Source organism: Microcebus murinus, chromosome 1 (genome assembly GCF_040939455.1).
Source record: "Microcebus murinus isolate Inina chromosome 1, M.murinus_Inina_mat1.0, whole genome shotgun sequence".
Classification (NCBI taxonomy): Eukaryota; Metazoa; Chordata; class Mammalia; order Primates; family Cheirogaleidae; genus Microcebus; species Microcebus murinus.
The window spans coordinates 149,462,332-149,484,975 of record NC_134104.1 but is presented as its reverse complement, the minus strand read 5'-3'; the positions used below and the strand labels follow the sequence as shown (position 1 = coordinate 149,484,975).

Genomic DNA, 22,644 nt, shown 5'->3' with positions numbered 1-22,644 from the left:
GCAAGGCTTTCCCTGACTACTCTGTTTAGAATGTGAGCCCCTGGCCTGTCTTATTCTCCTTCCCTGCTTTGCTTCTCTCCAAAGCACATCTCTCCCACTACCCTACAATTTACTTACTTATTTTGTCTTCTGTCTGTAGCCTGTGAGCTCCATGAAGGTCAAGATTTTATCCTTGGCACCTAGAACAGGGCTGGACACTCCATAAACATTGTAAAATAAATAAATTGAGCAAATGAGTGATCTCCACCTATGGAGGAATGAGAGTATAAAGTGATGGTTTCTTAGGCTGCAATTAGTATTGAATGATAGTGATAAAGAGGAAGCCAGACCTTCAAAGGTAAGATCTGTGGGCCACATGCCAAAGCCACAGCAGTGGTGTGGTTTCACCAACAAGGATGGCCCTATTGGGGTTTAGATTTGGGAATGGTACATAGAACTTTCCTTCTGCCTCAACTTCCGACTTGTAAACTATTCCTTCCTACCAAGTTAGAAGTTTTAAGAATCCGTGGCTGGAATGTGGGTAGGCAGCATGCTGGGAATCGAGCCAAAATAAAAGAATACTGAAAATGAAGCCCTAGCTAGTATTGCAAAGTTAGGGAGATCCCGAATTTATACAACAGTGTTTTTCTTTGGGAAACTTCACATTTCATGTGATTCTGGGGCACAGAGTAGATGAGGTGCTTGCCTGCTGGGTTTTTCCTCCATTGAACCATCTAATGAGCAGTGTCATGGGGTTTTTCAAGCTTCAGAGTTTGACCTGACTCTCCTTCCCTTGTATGGGACTGACCAGTGAGCGTCAGGAATAAAGCATCATGAGCCACTGCCAACTACTCACTCAAGGGGCTGGATGTCCTGTTGTGGCTCCAAGTTGGCCAGCCGCAGAAAGGAGAGCCCCTAGTTAGAAGGACCACTGCTGCCCCCAGGCTGTCGCCACCACCAGTGGGTGGGTAGAGCTTCCCAGGGCATGGTGACCCTCATTCACTCCCGGGAACCTCACCCCAGGGAAGAAGACAATCACAGCCCGGATTCCCACGCTCACATGCCCCTCTGAGGTCAAGCATCGTTATGTTTAGTTTTTTGCCTTGGCTGCCGCAGGCTTGGGGTGAAATTTAGTGCTCATTCTCATATCTGCCTGGGCTCCTTTTATGTTTGTTTTTCTCTTAATGATTTCTTCATTTTCTATTTTGACAGGTACACATTTTGCATTGAATGCCACCTCAAACACATCTTTGGCATGAAAAAGCATGCATTTAACCAGATGTAAGTACTAAGCAAATGGGTGGGACTGGTCCCAAATTAAGTCAGTTACAGCTACAGAGAATCCTTGACCTGAGAGGGTCACATACGGGTATTTCCGGTCCTTTCAAGTTGCTCTTCTCAGTTCATCCTTCTTCCAAGCTGCACCCTGTCCCTCCCGTCTCCCCGCCTTCCACCATTCACAGTCTGGTCTGCTCTGTTTCCTTTCTCTCTGGCCTTGGATCCAGCCGAACCCCAGCCTCAGTTTGGGGTTAAACTTGTCCTCCTCGGATTCCCTCCCGCCTGACTCGAAGACTTGACGTCACTCAAAAACCTCACCAGGGGATTTCCCTCCGTGGTCCTCCTTTGCAGAGCAGGGTCAGCCCCCCAAGCGTCCCGGCACTCATCGCTCACCACTGCTTACAAAACTCCTTGCTTTCCTCAATGTCAATGTCAGGGCTGCCCTATGCTCACCGTCACTGAGGCCCCATTTCTGCCCTCCACCCCCCAGCCCCTTCCCAACGGACTCTTTCCCAAAATTCTCTCTCGAGACCTCATCCCTCAGCCAAAGCACACAGTGCCACTCAAAAATGAAAGTAAAAATGCTAGCACGCACCGCTCAGTGTGGTTCTCACTGCAGGTTCCTGACCCCCGTCATAAATCAGGGAGCGGGCTTCTGCCAGTGCCGGGGAGAAGCCACATGGGAGGGGCAGGACCCTCCGGTCTGGACTCAGGGGTGCAGTGAACACTCCTCTCCTCTCGTGGTAGCCAGCCGGTAGCTGTCACCTACCCAGAGTGTCACCTGCCAGCAGCCAGAGGGGTCTCGCAATGTCTCAGCCCTTGACATCACCCCCTCCTTATCACTCCGAGCAGCATGACTTGGCTTCCTTATCTGGGGCAGCCAGGCCGGGCTGTCTGAAGGCCACAGGGAAATCAAAGGCGGGGTGCAGGCGCCAGGGGGTGGGGGAGGAGAAAACAACTTCCCGGTTTCTCTCGGGCACTCCAGAGATCCTCCGGACATCTGAGGGAGCTTCTGAGTTTCTTTATTTCCGATGGTCCCTGAGATCTGAGGCTGGAGGGGTAGAGCCACCAGAGGAATAAACAGTGGCTTCTCGTGCCCCTCGGGGTCAGCAACGGTCTGTTCAAAAGGAAGCCGTCCGCCACCATTCCCACAGCTGTACGGATGCGGGGTGGGGAGGCTGTGTCCTTGCCCCCCATGAACTCTGTCAGTGGTAAGTCATCTATGCATTTAGCCCGTTATGGCCATGCTGATGCTTCTTAGTGTGGTTTCACTTTTGCAAACATTCGTTTCTGTCCTTCGAGAGAAAGACATTTCAGCCTGTCACAGGAAGCTGCTTGAGGGGGTAAGCAGACTTTTTAAACACATAAAAATTCGGATCCACACTGATTTCTTGAAATTAAGCCACAATACTTGGTTCTGTTTCGTGGTGTATTTGCTTACATGGTGTTTTCAAGATGACTAGTCTCGTTTCTCCCGAGAGAACATAGGTTGTGTGAGGAGGGTGTCGTGCTGGCTTTATTTCCCCGGGGCAGCTAGGAGCCTGCAGAGCACCTGTGTGCTCCGGCGGCCGATCGGGGCAGTGGCTGCTCTGGGGGAGTGGGCACCTGTCGAAGAAATGTTTATCTTCCGAGACGGGGACCTACGCTGGCTAAAATTAGGTGCCAGCAAAGAGAACGTGGGGCTGCAGGGGCTCTAGTCCTGCTTGCTGTTTCCTCTGGGATTACACAGCTGTGGGAAGGGAAAGATAATCTCCCATTTCTCCATAGGACGGCCTGAGGATGGCCAATTACACGTCGGCACCAGACGACGAGTATGACGTCCTCATAGAGGATGACCTGAAGGACAATGAGGCAGAACAGTGTGACAAGTATGACGTCCAGGCCCTCTCAGCCCAGCTGGAGCCCCAGCTCTTCTCCCTGGTCTTCCTGGCCGGTCTCCTGGGCAATGTCATGGTCGTGCTTATCCTGGTAAAATATAAAGGACTCAAACACATGGAAAATATCTATTTTTTAAACTTGACAGTTTCAAACTTGTGTTTCTTGCTCACCCTGCCATTCTGGGCTTACGCTGCCTCCCACGGGGGCAATCTCAGTGACCCCATGTGTAAAATTCTCGTTGGACTCTGCTCCGTAGGACTATATGGGGGGGCACTTTTCAACATCCTCCTTACGTGGCAAAGATACCTGGTGTTTTCGCATACGCGATGCTTTTCCCGGGCCACCAGGACGGTGCCCTGCAGCATCATTACGAGTGTCCTGGCGTGGGTAACAGTCATCCTTCTGGCTGTTTTGCTTGAATACATGTTTTATAAACCTCAGATGGAAGCCCAGGTCTACAAGTGCACCTTCTGCAGACCCCCCTTCCTGCCAATGGACAAGACATTCTGGAAGAATTTTCTGGCTCTAATGATGAACGTTTCCGTTGTTGTTTTCCCATTGTTCGCTTTGATATTTTTCTATGTGCCAATGAGAAAAACACTAAGGTTCAGGGAGAGGAGGCATGACCTTTTCAAGCTTGTTTTCGCCATGGTGGTCGTCTTCCTTCTGATTTGGGCACCCCACAGTGTTGCACTTTTCCTGTCTGCTTTCAAAGACTACTTCTCCCTGGATGACTGCAGGAGCAACTACAATTTGGACAGAAGTGTTCAGATAACAAAAATCATCGCCACCACCCACTGCTGTGTCAACCCTCTCCTCTACGTGTTTCTCGACAAGGCATTTAGGGAATACCTCCGGTGCCTTCTCCGCCTGCCCAATAGCACCCCAACCCAATCCAGGGAGGAATCTGTACAAAGCACAGCAAGAGACGAACAGAGCCATTCCACCCTACTGTGAACTAGCATCCACCAATAGCAAGACAAATAAACACGGGTTTTTGTGTCTTTGCATTGTTTTGTGTTCTTTACACATTTGTATATCCAATAGGATAGAGGAAGAAACAGGGGATGAACAAACATTTACTTGTGGACGAAAAAAATCCAAGCCCTGAAATATTTGAAAGAAGTTTATTCTGAGCCCAATTTGAGGACCATGACCCGGAGCCACTCCCAAGAAGCCTTGAGCAAGTGGGCTCGCTGTGGCTGGGTTACAGTTCAGTTTTATACATTTTCAGAGAGATAAGGGTTATAGGCAAAGTCACAAATCAGTACATGAGAGGCATACATTGGTTTGGTACAAAAAAGTGGGACATCTCAAAGCAGGGGCTTACAGGTTATAGGTGGGTTTAAAGATTTCTTGGCTGGCCTTTGGCTGAGAGAGTTAGACTTTATCTAGAAGACCAGAAAGGATATGCTTATTTTAAGATAAGGGTGTGAGCACTCTGGGAGGTCCAGACAGGAGGACATTTTAAATTTACGATAGGCACCTGCTAGGATGCTTTAAGGATGCCTTAAGATGCTTTAAATTTACGAATAGGCATCTGCTAGGATGCTCAAGTTAAGATATTTTAAATTTATGATAGGGATCTGCTAGGATGCTTGAGTTATGATAGGGGCTTCTTATCTTTTAGTTGATGTTAATGCCATACCAGAATCCGGTTGGGAAGTAAACCACTGCTTTACTTGGTTAACAAAAGCCTCTTAGTGGGAATTTAGCATTTGTCAGCCTGACCCAGCTGGCCTCCTTAGGAAGGAGTTTTTAGCAAAAGAAAAAGATCAGAGTTCAGTCTTCATACTGAACACTGAATTTGTCTCAGGCACTGTGCTAGGCTCTTTACAGATGTGAGCGCCTTCACCTCTCCCTGCCTGTCCATAGTGTGGATGGGACTTGTCTCATTTCTCTGAGAAGGACACCATGGCTCAGAAATTTGGCCAAGCTCATACAACTAGAAAATGACAGGACTGGGACACAAATCCAGGTACCATTTGCTCCAGCATGCCAAAATTCCCAAAAATTGGGCAACAAAATACATGAAATGAATTTTAAAACATTTATTAAGTGTATCTTAAAACAATTAACAAATTGCTTTTAAAGTCAATTTGACTGCATTCTAAATTGGAAGCAACCTGTTTATATGGAAGTAGCTTTTCAGGCACATTTTCTTGCACGTAATTAAAAGAACTGGTTAATTAGAGGCTGGGGGGTGGGGGTGGGAAGAGGTGTGTTCTGTGGAAGCTCTCTTGGCTACTTGCCACACCCCAAATCCCTGAACGCCACACCTGCACCCCAACCTGTGAGCTTCCCCAAGTTTCTAGATTTCCTCCTACTTTATCTTCAAGGCTGTGGAACCTTAGGACATTGTAACACAGTCAATGCACAAAATGTTTAGAAATGTCTAATAAAATGAATGCTACGTCCTTTTAAATATAGCACATACCTCAGGCCTCCCCAACCTCTTACTACCAAATGATGTCTCACTTCCTTCCTGTGGCTGAATTAATAGAGCATAAGCTCTCACCTGCCACATCAACGGAAGGCCAGCTTGTCATGTAGGGTTATGTCCTCTGGTACCCCGAGATCTGTAAGGGCGGCTGATCCTTGGTTCTAAAACCGTCTTCCTGTCTCTGGTGTTCAGAGTTGGACTCCATACTTACTGGTCTCTTGGTAATCCTGCCCCTGGTTCTGGAGGCCTCAAAGTCACCACTGCCTTGCTAATGTCGAACAGCCATTGCTCGTGGCTGAGTCCTGCAGACATGGGGCCTCAGCTGGCTGCCTCATCCTCATGTTTGCATGGGACAGAGCTGGAGACTCAGCAGCGATCCTTGCTGAAGGCCTAACCAGCTTGCCCCCTCCTGCTGCACCCCAGAGCGCTGGCACACTCTGCCCCCTCCCTGCATCAGGCATCCGCTCAAGCCATCGAACCTTCGAGGAAAACGGTGGGTCCCCGTCCCTCCTTCAATGGTTAAATCAACGGTGCAAATTGGGACACATGCAGACCTCTGACCTGTTGAAACCACAATGGCCAACCAAAGAGGGTCCTTAATTTCTCAAGACTGATGGATAGAAATTTGCTTTATATCGATGAAACAAGGTGGAAAAAATCTTGTTTTCCAAACATCATAATTCACCATGGACTTACCTCATAACCAAAGACCTCGTGTGTGTTAGAGAAAATATTTGAAAAGCTTATTAGGATGGTGGAAGAGAACCTCAAGTGACATGCTTGAGTAACCATAAATGGCTCCAAACTAGATGCCATGGCCGTGGGTCTCCAACATCAGCACACATCACAACCGCTGTGTTGAAACACGGATTGCTGGGCCCACCGCAGAGTTTCCGACTCAGCATGTCTGGGGCAGGTCCCCAGAATATGCCTTGCTAACACATTCCCAGAGGATGTTGGTGCTGCTGGCCTGGGGTCCCCACTCTGAGAACCACTGTGCTGGGGAGAAGGGACTCAGCTGACTAAGGACTTTGGTCTTGTGCTGAAGACTCTATGGAGTTTCGAGCCAGCGGTGAATTGTTCAGGAAAGTAAAGGAAAGTCTGTGACACTAGGGTGGGGAATGTGATAGAAGGGGGCAGAGAGGATAAATGAAGCAGCTGTTGGTTGGAGAGGAATTAGGAAGAGGAACAAAAGGACTTACGCCAATGATTTCAGTTCTGCTGAAGCCATGATGAAAATCTCTTCTTTGGCACCTTGCACCACCCACTGAGGCCTTGTGGCTGGGTCTACTCTTTGTAGATAGGGCTACGGGCCTGGCCCCAAGGTGGGCTGGAGTGAGCACAGGTAACGGGTATAACTAAAAGAAGTCACTCAGGGTTCCTTCCCAGAACAAAGAAAGGATCCCTCTATCCCAAAGACAAATGCTAGTCCCCACTATAAAAGAAAAGAAAGAAACTAATGGTGACATTTTAAATAGCAGTGTTTCTAGCTTTAAAAAGATGTAGAACAATTGGAACTCTCATAGGCTGCTGGTGGGAATGTAAAATGGTGCAACCACTTTGGAAAATCTGGCAGTGTCATAAAAAGTTAAGCCTACACCTACCAGCCATTCCGCTCCTGAGTGTTTACCCGAGCGAAAAGAACATGTACGCCCATACAAAGGCTTGTACACAGGTGTTCATAACAGCTTATTTACGTAGCCCCAAGTTGGAAATAACCCAACTGTCCCTCCACAGGTGAATGGACAAACAGACAGTGGCACATCTATATGATGGAATATTGCTTATTAGTAAAAAGGAACAAACTATTGACACACACAGACACATGCATGAAACTTCAAAGCGCTGAGTGAAGGAAGCCAGATTTTTTTTTAAAAGAGTATTTATTTTATGATTCCATTTATATAAAATTCTAGGAAATGCAAACGAATCCATAGTGGCAGCAAATCAGTGGTTCTGAGGATGTTGAGGGTAAGGGGGAGAGGATAGATTACAAAGGGGCACCAGGAAATTTGGGGGGATGGTGGATATGTTTGCTATTTTTTTTTTTTTTATTTAACAGTTTTTCAGCAGATATGTTTGCTATTTTGATGGTGATGATGGTTTCACTGGCATAGACATGTGTGAAAAATGTATGATATTGTACGTCTTAAATATGCCGTTTATTGTATGTCAACTATACCCCAAGACAGTAATTTAAAAAGCCTCTAAAATCCTCCAGTTACTCCATTCTGGGAGTGTAACTTGTCTTGGAAAGGCACTCTCTAAACATTTGCTGGAGCTGAAAAAACAATACAAGACGCTCAGTTAAATTTGAGTTTCAGTTAAGCAACAAATGACTTTTAAGTATGTCCCATAAACAATAATTACAGCATTTGTTGATTATCTGAAATTCAAACTCAACTGGATGTCTTGTAGGGAGGGGAGGATTCCTAAACCTGGCAACTTTAATTTCAACGTATTTACTCATTTTTTAAAAAAACAGATCTTTTATGACAGCCAGGACAAGAGCAAAGATAAATGGCCCCAGGACTCCTTTTAACGGGCAGTTAGGAAGCGCTGGCGTGTGGTGGGTGACAGCCCTGCCCAAGCCTTTCCTCTCCCCGTTACCCTAAACCGCCACAGGGCGACGACAACACTTAGGAGTCCCCGTGCACGTGTGGGCAGCCGCGTTGGAGTTTGGAAGGAATCCGTGCTTTTGTTTGAGGAGCTGGGAATGGCTCTACCGGTTTCCTTGTTGGTTGAGTGAAAATCAGCTCAAAGGCGGCCTACACTCAATGAAGTAGAAGTGGCAGAACTTCCTCGGTGTAGTAGAGAGGGAAGTGTCTAAGTGCTTAGGGAGATTGACATGCTGGCGGATCTGCTGTGTCAGGCAGGACTCACTCACCCACCCAGGACAGGCCCAGAGGACATACATACCCTCTGCCACACTGTGAAGAATCAGTGAGCTCCAGCATCCTTAAGGAACTCAGTGTGGCTCTTCTGTGTAGGTCAGGAACTGCAGTGAGAACTGCTACCATCAAACTGGGATTCCTAAATACAAAGGGGACGGTGGGACCCTGAAGATGCAGGGACCGTGTGGTGACACTGAATTGCCAGAGACAATGTGGGCGTGGCTACCATGATGGACAGTGGAGCCCGGGCAGGGATCAGGACAGTCTGACCCCCAGAGATCTTTGGCATTGGCTATTGATCACGGTGTCCCTGGAACTGAAATACAGGGACAGTCTACTAAATTCTTCCTTGATCTGTATAAGCAGAAGTGTTCTATCTCTAGCGAACAGGAGTCTAACTTCAATCACTAAAACTGAGTCATGGCCCTTCCATCAATTCCCAGATTCAAGGAAGTTTACAGCCCCAGACCCCTTGAACAGAAGGGAGGCTGGATCTTCTAGAGGAAAGATCCTGCGACATTGCAAGCAATTTACTCCCATCATCTTTCTCCCAGCCTTCCCCAAAGAAACCCAGGGCCATTTACCCCAGGGTAACTGGGCACTGGGGAAAAGGAAATATTAATAAATTAAGCTTTTGGGAGATCTCTGCACTGACACCAATTCCAAGGGACCTAAAACATCTCCGTGGTCTACCAGGCAAAGTAGAAGTTTCTGGATGTCATTGATCCCAGAGTTTTAGCTCAGGTCTGTCTCATAGTGGGCCCAGAGGGTCCCTATGTCCATCCATAGTTATCTCCCCAGTTTCAGGATGCATAATTGCAATAGAGATACTCAGCAACTGGCAGAGTCCCCACGCTGTTTCTCTGACCCACAGAGTGAGGGCCAAGTGGAAGCCTTTGGAACTGTCTCTACCAGCCAAATTCCAAAGGCAACACCACATGTCTGGAGGAATTGCAGCAGGAACTTGAAAGACCTAAGGGTGAAGATTCCCACCACACCTCCGTTCAGCTCACCTGTTTGTCCTGCATAGGAGACAAAGGCATCTCGGAGAACGAAAGTGGATCACTGCAAACTTAAGTGGGTGCTGCCACTGCAGCTGCAGCGCCAGGTGTGGTTTCATTGCTGGGGCAAGTCAGCACTTCCCCTTGCACCTGGTTTGCAGTTGGCAAATTTTCTTTTCTCTAATCCTGTTAGTAAAGAGCATCAGAAGCTGCTTGTTTGCAGTGGGCAAGGCCAGCAATATGCCCTAAGGAGAGGGCAGTCCCAGTCTCCCATCACATGAGATGCCTGGGCAAGGACAGGGACAGGCCCCCTCAATGTCTTCAGCCAAGGCCTAGCCCAGGAGTTGCTCCCAGAGGGGGCGTGCGCATTTTGTGCTTGGAGCAAGAAAGCACCTGCCCAGCACCTCATACACCTGCTCACTCCCTCTGGGTCATGCCTTGTTGTTTTTAGCACAGGTACTCATAAGCAAAACACAGTGTTGTTTACCATGCATTTAAAATCATGTAAATAGTCTCATAGTCTAGTCCTTCTCCTACTAGCTCATTTTACAGTATCTTTGATGGACACTGACCCATTCACTCCTGTATGGTACGTACTGTAGAAATAGGCCACAATTTATCTGTCTTCTCTGTTGAGGATAGGCTTTGAGATTTCCACTATTTTTGGTTTCTTTTTATGTTCCAACTGAACATTCTTACATACATCTCCCTGTGCACCCAGGGAGAGTTTCAGGGCAGTGATTCCAAACTTTTTGAATATCAGAACCCTTTTATGTGCTTACAACTTGAGGGTACCACAGATCTTTTGTTTATGTGGACTAGTTACAGTACTAAAAATTTAAACACAAAAATTTTAAATGTTGGTATCTTAATATATCAATGATACTTAATGATACCTTGACTTTTTTAAACAACAAGCCCATTACACATTAACATAAATATTATGAAAAAATATCTGTATTTTTGAAAAGAAAAGGCTGTAATGAGAAGAGAGGTGTTGTTTTATACTTTTGCAAATTCCTTTTAATGTCTCACTTAATGAAAGAAGCTGGATTCTCTATCTCCTTGTTCCTCTAATCTGTTGACTTATCAAATGCCAAATAGCCTCTGGAAAATGCCACTCACAAGATAATTAGAAAGGAATAAGTTCTTAGTATCACGATGATAACAGTTGGATCTCTCAGACCCTCTGAAAGGGTCCCACCTGGAGAACGGCTCCAGGCTGTGTTGCAAAGAAGAGGCCAGTGTGGTGGCTCACGCCTATAATCCTAGCACTCTGGGAGGCCGAGGCGAGGCGGGAGGCTTGCTCAAGGTCAAGAGTTCAAAGCCAGCCTAAGCAAGAGCAAGACCCCGTCTCTACTAAAAATAGAAAGAAATTAATTGTGCAACTAAAATATACAGAAAAAAAATTAGCTGGGCATGGTGGCACATGCCTGTAGTCCCAGCTATTTGGGAGGCTAAGGCAGGAGGATTGCTGGAGCCCAGGAGTTTGAGGTTGCTGTGAGCAAGGCTGACACCACAGCACTCCAGCCTGGGGGACAGAGTGAGACTCTCTCTCTCAAAAAAAAAAAAAAGAATAGATGGCCGAGGGGACATAAACATTCAGTCTATAGCAGTTGCCCACAAGGACAAATTTTAAAATCCTCCTCCTCGTCTGACCCTCACGGTTGCAGCCAGACTCTGTCTGCCTGTGGGAGCACTGTAGAGAGAACAGGCCCAAGCCCCTGATTTTACCCACAAAGAAAGCTGAGCCCAGAGGAGTTAAGGGACTTACCCGAGGTCACACAGCCACGACGCAGCAGCAGAGCTGGGACTGGGCTTCAGATGTCCTGCTGCCCAGGCCACTCCTTCCTCCCACTCAGGCCTGGGCTGTGGTTATTTCTGAACACAACGATCAGCCAAAGGAGTCTGCCGCCCTTGATGGGTAGAAGCCAATTCCCTGGGAAAGAAGTGCGCACCGCCTCAGTCGGCTTTCCCGAGACCCGGGAGCACGTGACGCTCCTCCTGGTGTGAGGTGGCCAGAGGCTCCCGGCACCACGGGGCACGTGACTTGTCCAAAGCGAACCCACCCCACCGGTGAAGAGCCCTGCGGCGGGCGCAGGTACCCACTGCCTCGGAGCCCACTGCCTCTCAGACCTCACCGGCACCCCCGGGCACCAGAGCAGGGGCACCGGCGGCGGAGAATGCTCTCCCCCAAAAATGTTGACAGGTGAATGCTCTCCCCCAAAAATGTTGACAAGTGCTGCTAAACCGTTCCCCTAAAGCTCTGTGTGAACGTACAGACCTGTGAATGCTACGTCAGACCGCCTGCTCCGTCACATCCTCGCCGTTAATAACTTCAATTTTAAATTCTGCTGATCCAACCAGAGAAAAGTGACTACCTTACGACTAGTGAGTTGGGTATCTTTTTAAAAGATCATGTGGCATCAGTATTCCTTCTTCTGATGCAGTATTTTTCACTTATCATATTTTATGTACATTCTCTATGTATATAGTCATCAATAGAACGTCTGGCCCGGTTTTCATTGTTCCCCACATGTTTAGAAACACACTAAGCAAGAGCAAGGGACCGTCGGGGACTAATGCAGAGGTACTTGGCGCTTGTCTGCAGCCACGCCAAGGCCCTCAACGACCCCCCCACACACACACACCCTTCTCAGCTTCCTCTGGTTTGTGCATTAGGTAAATGCAACAATTTTCATGGACATAAGTAACAAAGACTCAGCCTCAATGGAAAACGGTGAGTTGGATTGTATGACTGGAAAAAGAAGGTAAAAAGAAATTAGAAGATTTTATTACATGGGGCAAGGGTGGAGGGGGTCAGTCTCTGGTGGGGAAAAAAAAATATTCATTGGAATTGTTTGAAAATTCAAGGACTAAGTAAAATTCTTTTTTCGATTCAATAGGGATTAGATTACTCTACACCCGCAGACTGTTTTGTAGAATGCACGGAAACACGGGAAAGAGAAAAGCAAAGAAAGGAAGGCATGGCAAATAAGCTGGAAGAGGGAACAACTTCTTCTGAGAAAGATGTGGGCCTTAGAAGCCCCAGGAGACCAACATGAAAATGATAAGAAGCTCTGCCCAAACCAGTCTTGAGTTGTGGCCCTGAGTGGGGGGAGGTGACGCTATCACTGGGCCGCTGAGTGTGTCTGGTGTCACAGCTGGGTTTGGCAGTGGGCCAGCATCGCTGGGGCTGGCCATGGAGGGAGGGTTTCTGAAATTGAAGGTGAATGCTTCCCCTGCAGGGAGCCCCATCTTGGAAGCCACCACAGCGCAGTCTGTGCGGGGAAGTGCCACCAGTGCAGGATAAATTGTGAAATGTCACAGGAAGTGCAGAGGAAGGGGCTCGGGCATCCTGTACCTGGTCAGTCTTCTGTTTCGGGGTGGCCTGTGCAGCAGGCCGACTGATCCCTGACAGTGGCCTCCTGACCAGGGAAGGGCACATGGGACTGAAATCCAGCCACTCTGCTGGCCAGGCTGTGGTCCCTGCAAGGGACAGCACATACCCAGGCAAAGGGCACCCCCAGGACTGCACAGAGGCCTGGGTGGGCGGGCGGGCACATTCCCCTGTGCTCGCACAGTGCACCCCGTGCCCCGTGTGTGCCTGTGTGTGCCCGGGTCTTTTCCTGTAAAGCTGGCCCTGCCAGTGACTCCGTTTGCTCGGAAACGTCACACATGTAGCAGGTTCATTCCACTTAGGGGAGATGAGGAAGCTGCAACTTCCTCTCGAAAGGTCAGGCTCAGAAAAGAGCAGGTACCTGAGGTACCATTGTTGGCCTTCCTCTCACCGTTCTGCGAAGTGGTTGGTGTTAGATCACCAGGCCGGAAGGCAGCAGGGGAGGGGTGGGGAGGGCTGAGACAAGCTCGCCTGGCCACAGGGGGCTCAGGTCTGTGGGGGGAGGGAAGCCTGGAACAACAGCATCTCACCGCTGCAGGCCTCGTCCTCTGTGCCTCCTGTCCCTTCTCCCCACGTCCCTGGGGGCAGAGAGCGCAGGAGCAGACGCAGCCCAACAGCTTAATAACTTGAAATACGGTATTAGAGGGTGACCAGGAAATGACGCCCTCAGCTTTCTCTCAGCTCCACCTGGAGGAACAGAAAATCTCTCTGCTACGTCAAAGTTCACACGCTGGTTCCTCCCAGTGACTAGAAAGCTCGGACTGTCGTCCTGGCAAAGCCGAGGCTGAGGAAACGCACTTTCTCTTCCTTTTCTCGGTCTGTCCCTGCCTTCCGCAAGAGTCTCCACATCCTCTAATATTTGGGGGTGACATTCTCATTTAAAATTCAGACACTATATCCCGGGGCCCATCTCCTGTCCTGCAGAAGGCCCAGGGCCTTCCTCTGAACCCCAATGGGCTCCAAGGGCCTCGATTTCCCCTGCCGCCTCTCACCTCCCCGTCCCAGCTGCCCCCTCAACTGTCATCCTCACCACCCTCTCCTCTCGGGCCACCGTCCTCTGTCCACACGCTTGAACACTGGCCTGGGAGTCCTGGGTGTTCCCCAAAGGGGCACCACAGCCGACAAAGTCTAGTCGTCAATCTGTTCTAGGAAGGGGTCCTCAAACTTTTTAAACAGGGGGCCAGTTCACTGTCCCTCAGACCGTTGGAGAGTGCGGCACACATTCCACACATGCGCACTGTGGGCTCGGTATAAGTCGGCTGCTAAGCAGGACAGGCAGCGGTGGCAAAAACACTCGGCAGGCCAGATAAATGTCCCAGGTGGGCCGCATGTGGCCCGCGGGCTGTAGTTTGAGGACCCCTGGTTCTAGCAGTCCACGGCAAGGCTCCCTGTCCATCGTGGGGAGGAACTGCCTCCAGCACGGCAGTTTTCTTCGGGGCCTGAGTTGCTGTGGGTCTGGGGCCCACTCGTCCCCTCCAAGCAGGCTTTCCTGCCGCCTCCTGGCCTTCCCCAGCTGTGGTCAACAGTGAGTTCCCCGTCCATGTGGTAGAGCAGGTCAGCTCTATCGGGCTCGAACCTCTCACCGTGGGGCAGAGGCCTCGCTTTGCTCCACTGAAATGGCCTCACAAACGCTTTCCTATCGGCCTCCTCCTTTAAGATGGACTCTCCGGTCCTACCCTAAAATTCAGATGCAGATTCTGGTGTTATTTTCATTTCTGCCCAAATAGGAGTAACAACCTGCTTTGGGACAGGTAGCCCGTAGACCAGTAGGGCTGTCAAGTTCAAGGGAAGGAGCAGGAGGTGCTCGTGCCCAACGTCTGCCGCAGCGCCTGATGCGTGCTCACGCTCCCTGCGCTCATGAACGTGGCCTGCAGTGCGAATGTTCCCATGGATTCTGTTGACCCCAGTGACTGTTAGAAAGAGGGACATACAGAGCTGTGGGCTTGAGGTAACCGAAAGAACTGCCTCGGATTTAGAGGTGAAAGGAAAGTAGAGTGTCCTATTTCCAAAATATTCACTGCCCCTTCCTACTGAGCCCTCAACCTCATTGCACTCGCAGCCACATGGATGGTTTTGGCCAAGGAAATAATGCAGATGACCTGGCCTCTCCCAAGCAGAAGTTTTAAGAGTTATTTTCCCCGTCTTAAGCGCAGTGTGCTCCAAAGTGGGTGCTGCCGGTTCAGCTTGGGTTTCAGCATGAAGAGACAGGCCACAGAGCCGCCGTGGACCCCTGCGGACATGGACACAACATAGAAAGAAAGTTTCGTCATGTAACCCACTATGATTTTGATTTGGGGGCCATCTGGTATGGCAGGACAACTTCACATGAGCAGACAGATACGGTGACAGTAGATTTCATTTCAACCAGGAAAAGGGGACTTCGCTGGTGCGCCTTTAATTTTACTTGAGTATCTTATTCACACAAGCAGGCTCATCCTGTTCAAATATTGTTTCACAGTGCCGGCGTCGCAGCTGCTATGGCCACACCATCAAATGCTGCTCACCGAATAATCTCAGAGCAGTGAGGATGGACAATGTATCTGGCCATAATTCAAAGTAGCACATAGAAAAGAAAGTGAATTTTCATCTCGGGATTATGGGGTCCCACCTACTGTCCTTTCCTGATAGGTTTCAGACCTACCTGTCCCACTGACAGTGGGAAACAGTGGCCGGGTGCTCACCCCCTTGCTGGAGGCAGGATTTCGGGACCCTCGTCTGACCTCTGCTTGAGAAGGGGCAGTCTCACCCCGGTTGACGGAGCTTTGCCTATTGGCTCTAAGGAGCTGATCAGAAAGCTAAAAGCAAGAAAAGGATCCTTTCCCAGGGGAACGTTGTGGATCTGAGACAGCAGATACCTGGGCACCACCGGGCCCCTTCTATTGGGGAAGGGACTCTGCACGGTCGTAGCTGAAACCCGGCCACGTGGTTCTGTCTCCACCCCCTCCCTTGTGTCAAGACAGCGGCTCAGAAACATGACTCCGGAGAAGAAAACCGTGGGGGACACAGGTAAAGGACAAAGCACGGACTGTCAAAAAGGCAGAGGCGGAATTCTATTAGGCCATAAAAAGAATGAAATCCTGTCATTTGCAGCAGCATGGATGGACTGGAGGCTGTTATGCTAAGCGGAATCAGCCAAGCACAGAGAGACGAATGTCCTATGTTTTCCCTCACGTGTGGGAGCTAAAACAGTGGATCTCATGGAGGGACAGGGCAGAGGGACAGATACTAGAGGCTGGGAAGGGTGAGGGGGTGAAGAGAAGTTGTTGGTTAATGGGTACAAACATACAGCTAGAGAGGAAGAGCAAGTTCTAGTGTTGGATAGCACAGCAGGGTGACTATAGTTGGCAATAATAGAGTGTATATTTCAGAATAGTTAGAAGAGAGGATTTGAAATGCTCTCAACACAAATAATGATACATGTTCCAGGTGGCGGATATACTAATCACCCCGATTTGATCATTACACATTTCACGCATGTATCAAAATATCACATGTACCCCATAAATATGCACCATTATGATGTTGTATCAATTTAAAAAATTTTTAAAGGCTCAGTGGAAGGAAGACCAGAAAGGGGGAAGGGTACCACGGAAGGCGAGAGAACAGGTTTCAAGAAGGAGTGCATGGTCAGCGGGACCTAGGGGCCCCTCGGGGAGACAGCTGAAAAGCCCTGTGAGCTTGGCGCTCAGGAGGGTGGGGTGTCCCGTTCCAGAACATTTCAGGAGAGTGAATAGGTTAGAGTCGAACTGCAGTGGGGGGAAGAGAGAACAGAAAGGAAGAAAGCACAGACAGTCAGCTTAGACTATGCTTCAAAGAGTATGTTGGAGAAAAGTGGGTAAAAAAAACCAGTGACTAGAGGTTAACAGAAGTCGAGGACCAGTCAGGCCGAGGGACAGAAGTATTTCACACATTTTCCTATTTTGTCCAAATCTGTACATTTACTGTACTGGATGGTATTTATTTAAAATACCAAGTAAACACCTATCTTCCTAATATTCAGTTTCTTTCATTAACCCTTTGATTCCTAGGCTGTCTATTCCTGCCCTGCCTTGGAAACACGCACCCGCACGCACACACGCACGCGCACACACTCCCAGGCATACTCACGCACACATACCGACACAACTACGTGAACAATCAACCAGATCCCCTTGGGAAGAACAGCGGCCCGGGCTGGCCTGGCCCTAGATTCCCGACCACTGGGCACCCAGGGCTGCAGGGTGAGGAGGAGCTGGGCCCAGAACACTTGGGAGGAAAGGTCCAACTGCACACGTGCCTGTTCAGACATATGAACTTCTAGAAAAGATGAAGGACACTTTACAAGGAGAGAAAGTCAACGATTTTTCTAATTTTATTTCTTGCCGAGACGAAAGCAGGGGATTGTGAAAACAGGTGGCTTGGCAAACGCTGCCCTCCCCAGGGGATGAGGCCTGGCACGGGACAAGGCTGAGAACCAGAGTGGCTGCAGGCTCCCTGGGGAGGCCGTCCTCTTCCTCTTCTTGGCCTTTACTTCCGGAGGAAAGCGCAGGCTTCCAGGAGTGCTGTGGGACACAAAAGAACAGGAGGCTCGGAAACAGATTTCTTTACTTTAAATCGACAAATGAATTTTTAAAATCAAATAAATCAAGGAGGAGGCTGAGGCAGAGTTTTCTCTGCTGCACTCACGTTTTCCCCACTTGCCCACTGCTACTGTCGCAGCCTCGGTGTCTGAGGGATCGGAGGGCTGGCCCTCGCCAGCCGGGGTGCTCACTACTCTGGTCTGAGGGGCACAGCCGCCCCACCCCACTTGTCTCTAATTGAACCAAAGTCACGATCAAGTTCACGAGACATTGGTAGTACTGTAGTTTCTTCTGGAATGTCGTCTTCATGCAAATCTGTTTGCAGTAGTGTTCATCTACTCATTCACTCATCCACTCACAAATACTGGCTGAGCACCTGCTCTGTGTCAGTCACTGTGCTAAGGGCTGGGCACACAGCTGGACAGACAGGCCCTGCCCTCAAGGGGCACGCGGTCTGAGCAGTCCTGAGCTGGCTGCTCACAAGAACCGTCCTATAGCTGTATTTCTCAAAGTGGGGGTCCTTACCCGCATCACAGTGACCTGGGCTACTGATCAATGTAGACCAGGATTTCCCAGCCTTGGCACTATTGACATGTGGGCCCTGATAATAATTCTTTATTGTGGGGCCTGACCTGTGCAGTAGCATCCCTGGCCTCTGTCTACTGGATATCAGCAACACCACCTAAGTTGTGAGAATTAAAAGTGCTTCCAGGCATTGCCAAATGTCCTCTCGGGGGCAAAACTGGCCCTAGTTGAGAATCACTGATAAAGAGATTCCTGGCCCTATCCTCATCCCTGGACCAACGGCACCCCAATGCCCCCTGCTCTCTGGCTGAGGGATCAGGAGGATGAATCTAGATGATCACCATGCACAGGGGAGTTGGTGTACACTGAATCTCAGAACTGTCACCAGGAGCCTTACAACACTCTGTTGTACTTAAAGGATTAAATTATTATCAGTACATTTTCCTGGCTAAGATATTTTTTCCTACATTTGAATTTTTGAGAATTCATATTCTCTACAATTGGTATCTATGGTGACCGTCTCGAAACCAGATTTTGTTATTTCTCAATGCACGTGGATACAGATACATTTCATGTTACTGAATCAAATGGATTATCAATTTCCAAAAACTTCATGACAATCATTATCAGCATTATAAAAATTTAGCATATTACATACTGCTTTATTTTGTTCTCTAATTCTTTCACCCTGTCAATGAGATTATAATTTCCTGAAGTATAGAGATATTATATTGCCTTAATATTTTTATACCCATTTTCACTCCCAGAATGCTGTTTGGCCCTCAAGCCTTGACCTTCCCGCCTGGTGGTTTCTCAGGGATGCTAGCTAGGGTCTACTTACCGGAAGTTGAACATCGTCTCAGAGTAGTAGTGGCTGTGATATACTGTGGTCCCAGATATTTTTCATATGTTGTTTTGCCATGGAGGTTGGCCAGACACTCAGTGTTGTCATTAAACAGAAGGTTTTTGGTTTTGGACTGGAACAAGCAAAATTTGCCTGGGCAGTCTGCTCCATTTCTTCCAAACTGAGCCTGAGTTGAAAGGACAGATGGTAAGTGTGTAGCCAAGGAAACGAGGAGGGCTCATGAATTAGCAGAGGTCAGGGGTGTTTCTTCCATCCAGGATCAGCCCTGGGAAAACCCAGGGTGGGCAAAAGGAGCTGAGTTCTGGAGTCGTTCTGCCTCCTTGGCGGACTCTTGCCCTGCCAAGTTCATGGTGGCAGGCCCACCTGGGCCATGCCCAAGCCCCACCTCACTTCCGGTCTCATCTCCTGTCATCTTTCCTTCCTTCTCAATTGATGATCTCTTCCCACAGGGCTTCTTATGGGTGACTAGGTGACAGCCAAGACTGACTAGGTGGCAGCCAAGCCAACGAGATCTGCCCCCAAAAGTTGATTGCCTAGAACATTCTAAGAGGCAGCTCTCGCAGAAAGGCAGACTGCATAGGAAAACCCAATTTCTGCCACTAACCAGGCAGGCAGGTCCCTCTGCCGCCCTCAGCTACAGTTCCTCCTCCATGCCCAGGGCTCCCGCCCAGGGACTTGAGACAGCCAAGCACCCCAGTGATGGCAGAGCCACTCCAGCACCAGTGAGTGTGCACAGTAAGGGCTCCATAAAGCCAGTCATTGTGGCCATTACTATTCCAGGGCCATTGTCTTTAACAGCACACTTAGAACCATGATGTTGTGATATAAAATAGAAGTTTCTAATAGAGAATCCCAGATCTTAAGGAAATTTTAGGATCTCCTTCAAATCACATTCACATAGCTCTAAATCTACAGAGCAAGTTGCTCTGTGTCTGTGGTTACAGAGGCCTTGCCTAGGACATTGCTCAGTCAGCCCAGGGTCGGGGAAACACCACCAGAGTAAACCACCCTTGCCCAGGCCTGCAGGAGGGAGGCTCATTTGCCTGAAGAACAACAGGAGGGAGCAGGACAGTGACAGTCCCTGAGCCAGGCAGTGAGTGCACAAGCCCAGGGGCACAGAGACTCAGGGCACAAACTGAATCCCAGAAAGCCTGGAGTCAAAGCCTCTGTGGTTCTTGTGGAGACTCTGGGCAGCCCCATAGCATGGAGCAAGCACTGTCACCACCAGCTCCGAGCAGAGGGACTGGAAAGAAAGGTCTGAGTTGGCTGGTTCACTTAGCTCTGCGCTCTCCCCAACTAACAGGAGCCCACACAGTTAACAAAGAGCTGGAGGCCCTGAAGGTCCACACCTGCTGTCTGAACAGCACTTGTCGAAGGTGTTCCACCTTATCTTTCCGAGATACCACAGCATGATTTGGGGCGATGGCCAGGTGGCAGCTCTGAGCTTCAGTCACAGGCTTCCGGGTGCCATCAAGGCAGAGCAGTTCAAAGTCCTCCAGCTTCAAATCTCTAGCCCATGCTTCAGTGTTCTTTCCTGGGGAGAGAAAGAAGACAACATCAGCCTTGTTTCCCTGCTTAGTCAAAGAGTCCTCTCTGAGTGGGTGTTGCCATCCCACTGGCGTCTCAAATGCACACGCTGGGGTTGTGGTGACGGGAGGGAGAGAAGGAAGCTTTGTCCTGCACAGGCTATATGAATTTCACATATATAACACAATAGTGCTAATAACCAGAATCTACAAAGAACTCAAGCAACTCAGCAAGAAAAAAAACAAACAACCCCATTAGAAAGTTGGCAAAAGACACGAACAGAAACTTTTCAAAAGATGACAGACAAATGGTCAATAAACATGAAAAAATGCAAAATCAAAACAAATGAAAAATCACATTCACATAGCCCTAAATCTACAGAGCAAGTTGTTCCGGGTTTATGGTCTCAGAGGCTTTGCCTAGGACATTGCTCAGTCAGCCCAGGTCTGGGAACCACTACCAGAGTAAACCACGCTTGCCCAGGCCCACAGGAGGGAGGCTCAGTCTCCTCCCTCACTTGCCTGAAGAACAACAGGAGAAAGCATGACAGGAACAGGTATAATGTCAGCAATCATCAGGGAAATGCAAATTAATGTCACTAGTGTCAGTAATGTCTCTAATCATCAAGGAAATACAAATCCAAACCACAATGAGATATCACCTTTCCTTGTTAGAATGGCTTTTGTTAAAAAGTCCAAAAACAATAGATGCTGGCATGGATGCAGAGAGAAAGGAGCACTTACACACCATTGGTGAGACTGCAAAATAGTGCAACCTCTATGGAAAACAGTATGGAGATTTCCCCAAAGAACTAAAAGTAGACCCACCATTTGATCCAGAAATCCCACTATTTGGTATCTACCCAAAGGAAAAGGAGTCATTTTTATCAAAAAGACACCTGCATTTGAATGTTTACTGCAGCACAATTCATAGTCGCAAAGAAGTGGAATCAATCCAAGTGCCCATCAATTCAAGAGTGGATTAACAAAATGTGGTATATATGTATGTCATGGACTATGTAATGTCTTTTGCAACAACTTGGATGGAACTGGAGACCATTATCCTAAGTAAAGTACCTAAAGAATGGAAAAACAAATACCACATGTACTATTAAATTGGAACTAACCAATAAGCACACATGAGTACAGAGGGAAGTAAAATTCAGTGGAAATCAAGTAAGGGTAGGGGGAGGAGAGGATGGGCGAAAACCTAACAAAGGGGTACAATGAACACTATTTAGGTGATAGACACACTTATAGCTGTGACTCAATCATTACTAAAGTGATCCATGTAACCAAAAACATTTGTGCCCCCTTAATATTTTGAAATCAAAAAAAGTTAGTGCTGTGTTCATACAGTGGAATATTATCTGCAATAAAAGGGGGTGAAGTGCTGACACATGCTGCAAAATGGATGAACCTTGAAAACATGATGTTAAGTGAAAAAAGCAGCCAGTCACAAAAGACCATGTGTTGTATGAGTCCATTTATGTAAAATGTCCAGAACAGGCAAACCTACAGAGACAGAAAGTGAATTGATGGTTGCCAGCACTTAAGGGGGCAGGAGGGAAGGGGAGAGTAACTGCCTATAGGTGAAGGGGTTTCTTTATGGGGGGGACATGAGCATTCTAGAGTTGGACTGTGATTGCACAATCTGTGAATGTGGTCAGATCATTGAGTTGTACACTTTGAATGGTGGATTTTATAGAAAATGAATTCTATCCCAATAAAGCTATTAAAAGTTCTCTTTTAATGTTTTAAAAACAAAAAAAGCTCTACCTATGCCATAGTTTCCAGTAAATTCTAGAAAAAGAATAGCTGGTTTATATTCAAGGAGAAATTGTGTTCTCCTTTCTTTCATATTCAAATGCTTTTAGTGCAACCAGAGAAAGGACAGGAACCTCCAGGATGGGTTTATCAAATACGTTTCATTGATTCCAATAAAGCACCATTGTAAAGTTATCAGAGAACCTTAAAATTAAATGTGACATCAGTCAGATCCCTGGAGATCGCTTGGATCAAAGGGTTCACAGACTGTAAATGTAACCATAGGTGTGTCTATGCATGTGATATGGGCATGGTGCATGGCTCAGCCCCTGCTTGTCTCTCTGCTCTCTCTCCATGAGAAAACCTTCTCTTGGGTTTCTCTATCTGATACTAAAATCATTTTAAACATATATGTCTGGCTTTAATCCCTGTCCTGAGTGCCATGAGGAGGGGTGAGAGGAGAAGGGGCTGTGACTGCAGAGATCATAGAAGGAGTGAGGCAGAGGGTGGAGGCGGTTCTTTCTCAGGG

The 22,644-nt window shown here is 48.2% G+C and overlaps 3 protein-coding genes across 5 annotated transcripts in view; 2 read left to right on the top strand and 1 right to left on the bottom strand.

Moving 5' to 3' along the window:
* Window positions 1-22,644, top strand: part of HIGD1A (HIG1 hypoxia inducible domain family member 1A) — a 463,894-nt gene that overhangs the window by 27,811 nt on the left and 413,439 nt on the right. The window lies entirely within an intron of this gene.
* On the top strand, window positions 836-4,143 carry CCRL2 (C-C motif chemokine receptor like 2). 3 transcript variants are annotated; one of them, XM_076006778.1, is made up of 3 exons: window positions 836-943; window positions 1,192-1,260; window positions 3,025-4,143. In XM_076006778.1, exon 3 carries the CDS (start codon window positions 3,037-3,039, stop codon window positions 4,090-4,092), a length of 1,056 nt encoding a protein of 351 aa, XP_075862893.1. In that variant the 5' UTR covers window positions 836-943; window positions 1,192-1,260; window positions 3,025-3,036; the 3' UTR covers window positions 4,093-4,143. The 3 variants fall into 3 exon arrangements, with proteins under 3 accessions (XP_075862893.1, XP_012625864.2, XP_012625863.2); XM_012770410.2 differs by lacking the exons at window positions 836-943; window positions 1,192-1,260 and adding an exon at window positions 2,198-2,468; XM_012770409.2 differs by lacking the exons at window positions 836-943; window positions 1,192-1,260 and adding an exon at window positions 2,482-2,600.
* The window catches only part of LTF (lactotransferrin), a 29,825-nt gene continuing 24,382 nt past the window's right edge, over window positions 17,202-22,644 (bottom strand). Inside the window, exons 15-17 of the mRNA XM_012770299.3 lie at window positions 20,172-20,356; window positions 18,799-18,988; window positions 17,202-17,414 (exon numbers count right to left, since the gene is read on the bottom strand). Coding sequence (XP_012625753.2) covers window positions 17,380-17,414; window positions 18,799-18,988; window positions 20,172-20,356 — 410 coding nt within the window. The 3' untranslated portion in view covers window positions 17,202-17,379. The remainder of the gene's footprint in view (window positions 17,415-18,798; window positions 18,989-20,171; window positions 20,357-22,644) is intronic.

Excerpts from the sequence above, each read along its gene's own strand:
- CCRL2 (XM_012770409.2), top strand. The coding sequence starts at position 2,496 with ATGGCCATGCTGATGCTTCTTAGTGTGGTTTCACTTTTGCAAACATTC. Across the intron at positions 2,601-3,024 it reads ACAGGAAGCTGCTTGAGGGG|GACGGCCTGAGGATGGCCAA; the intron begins GTAAGCAGACTT and ends ATTTCTCCATAG.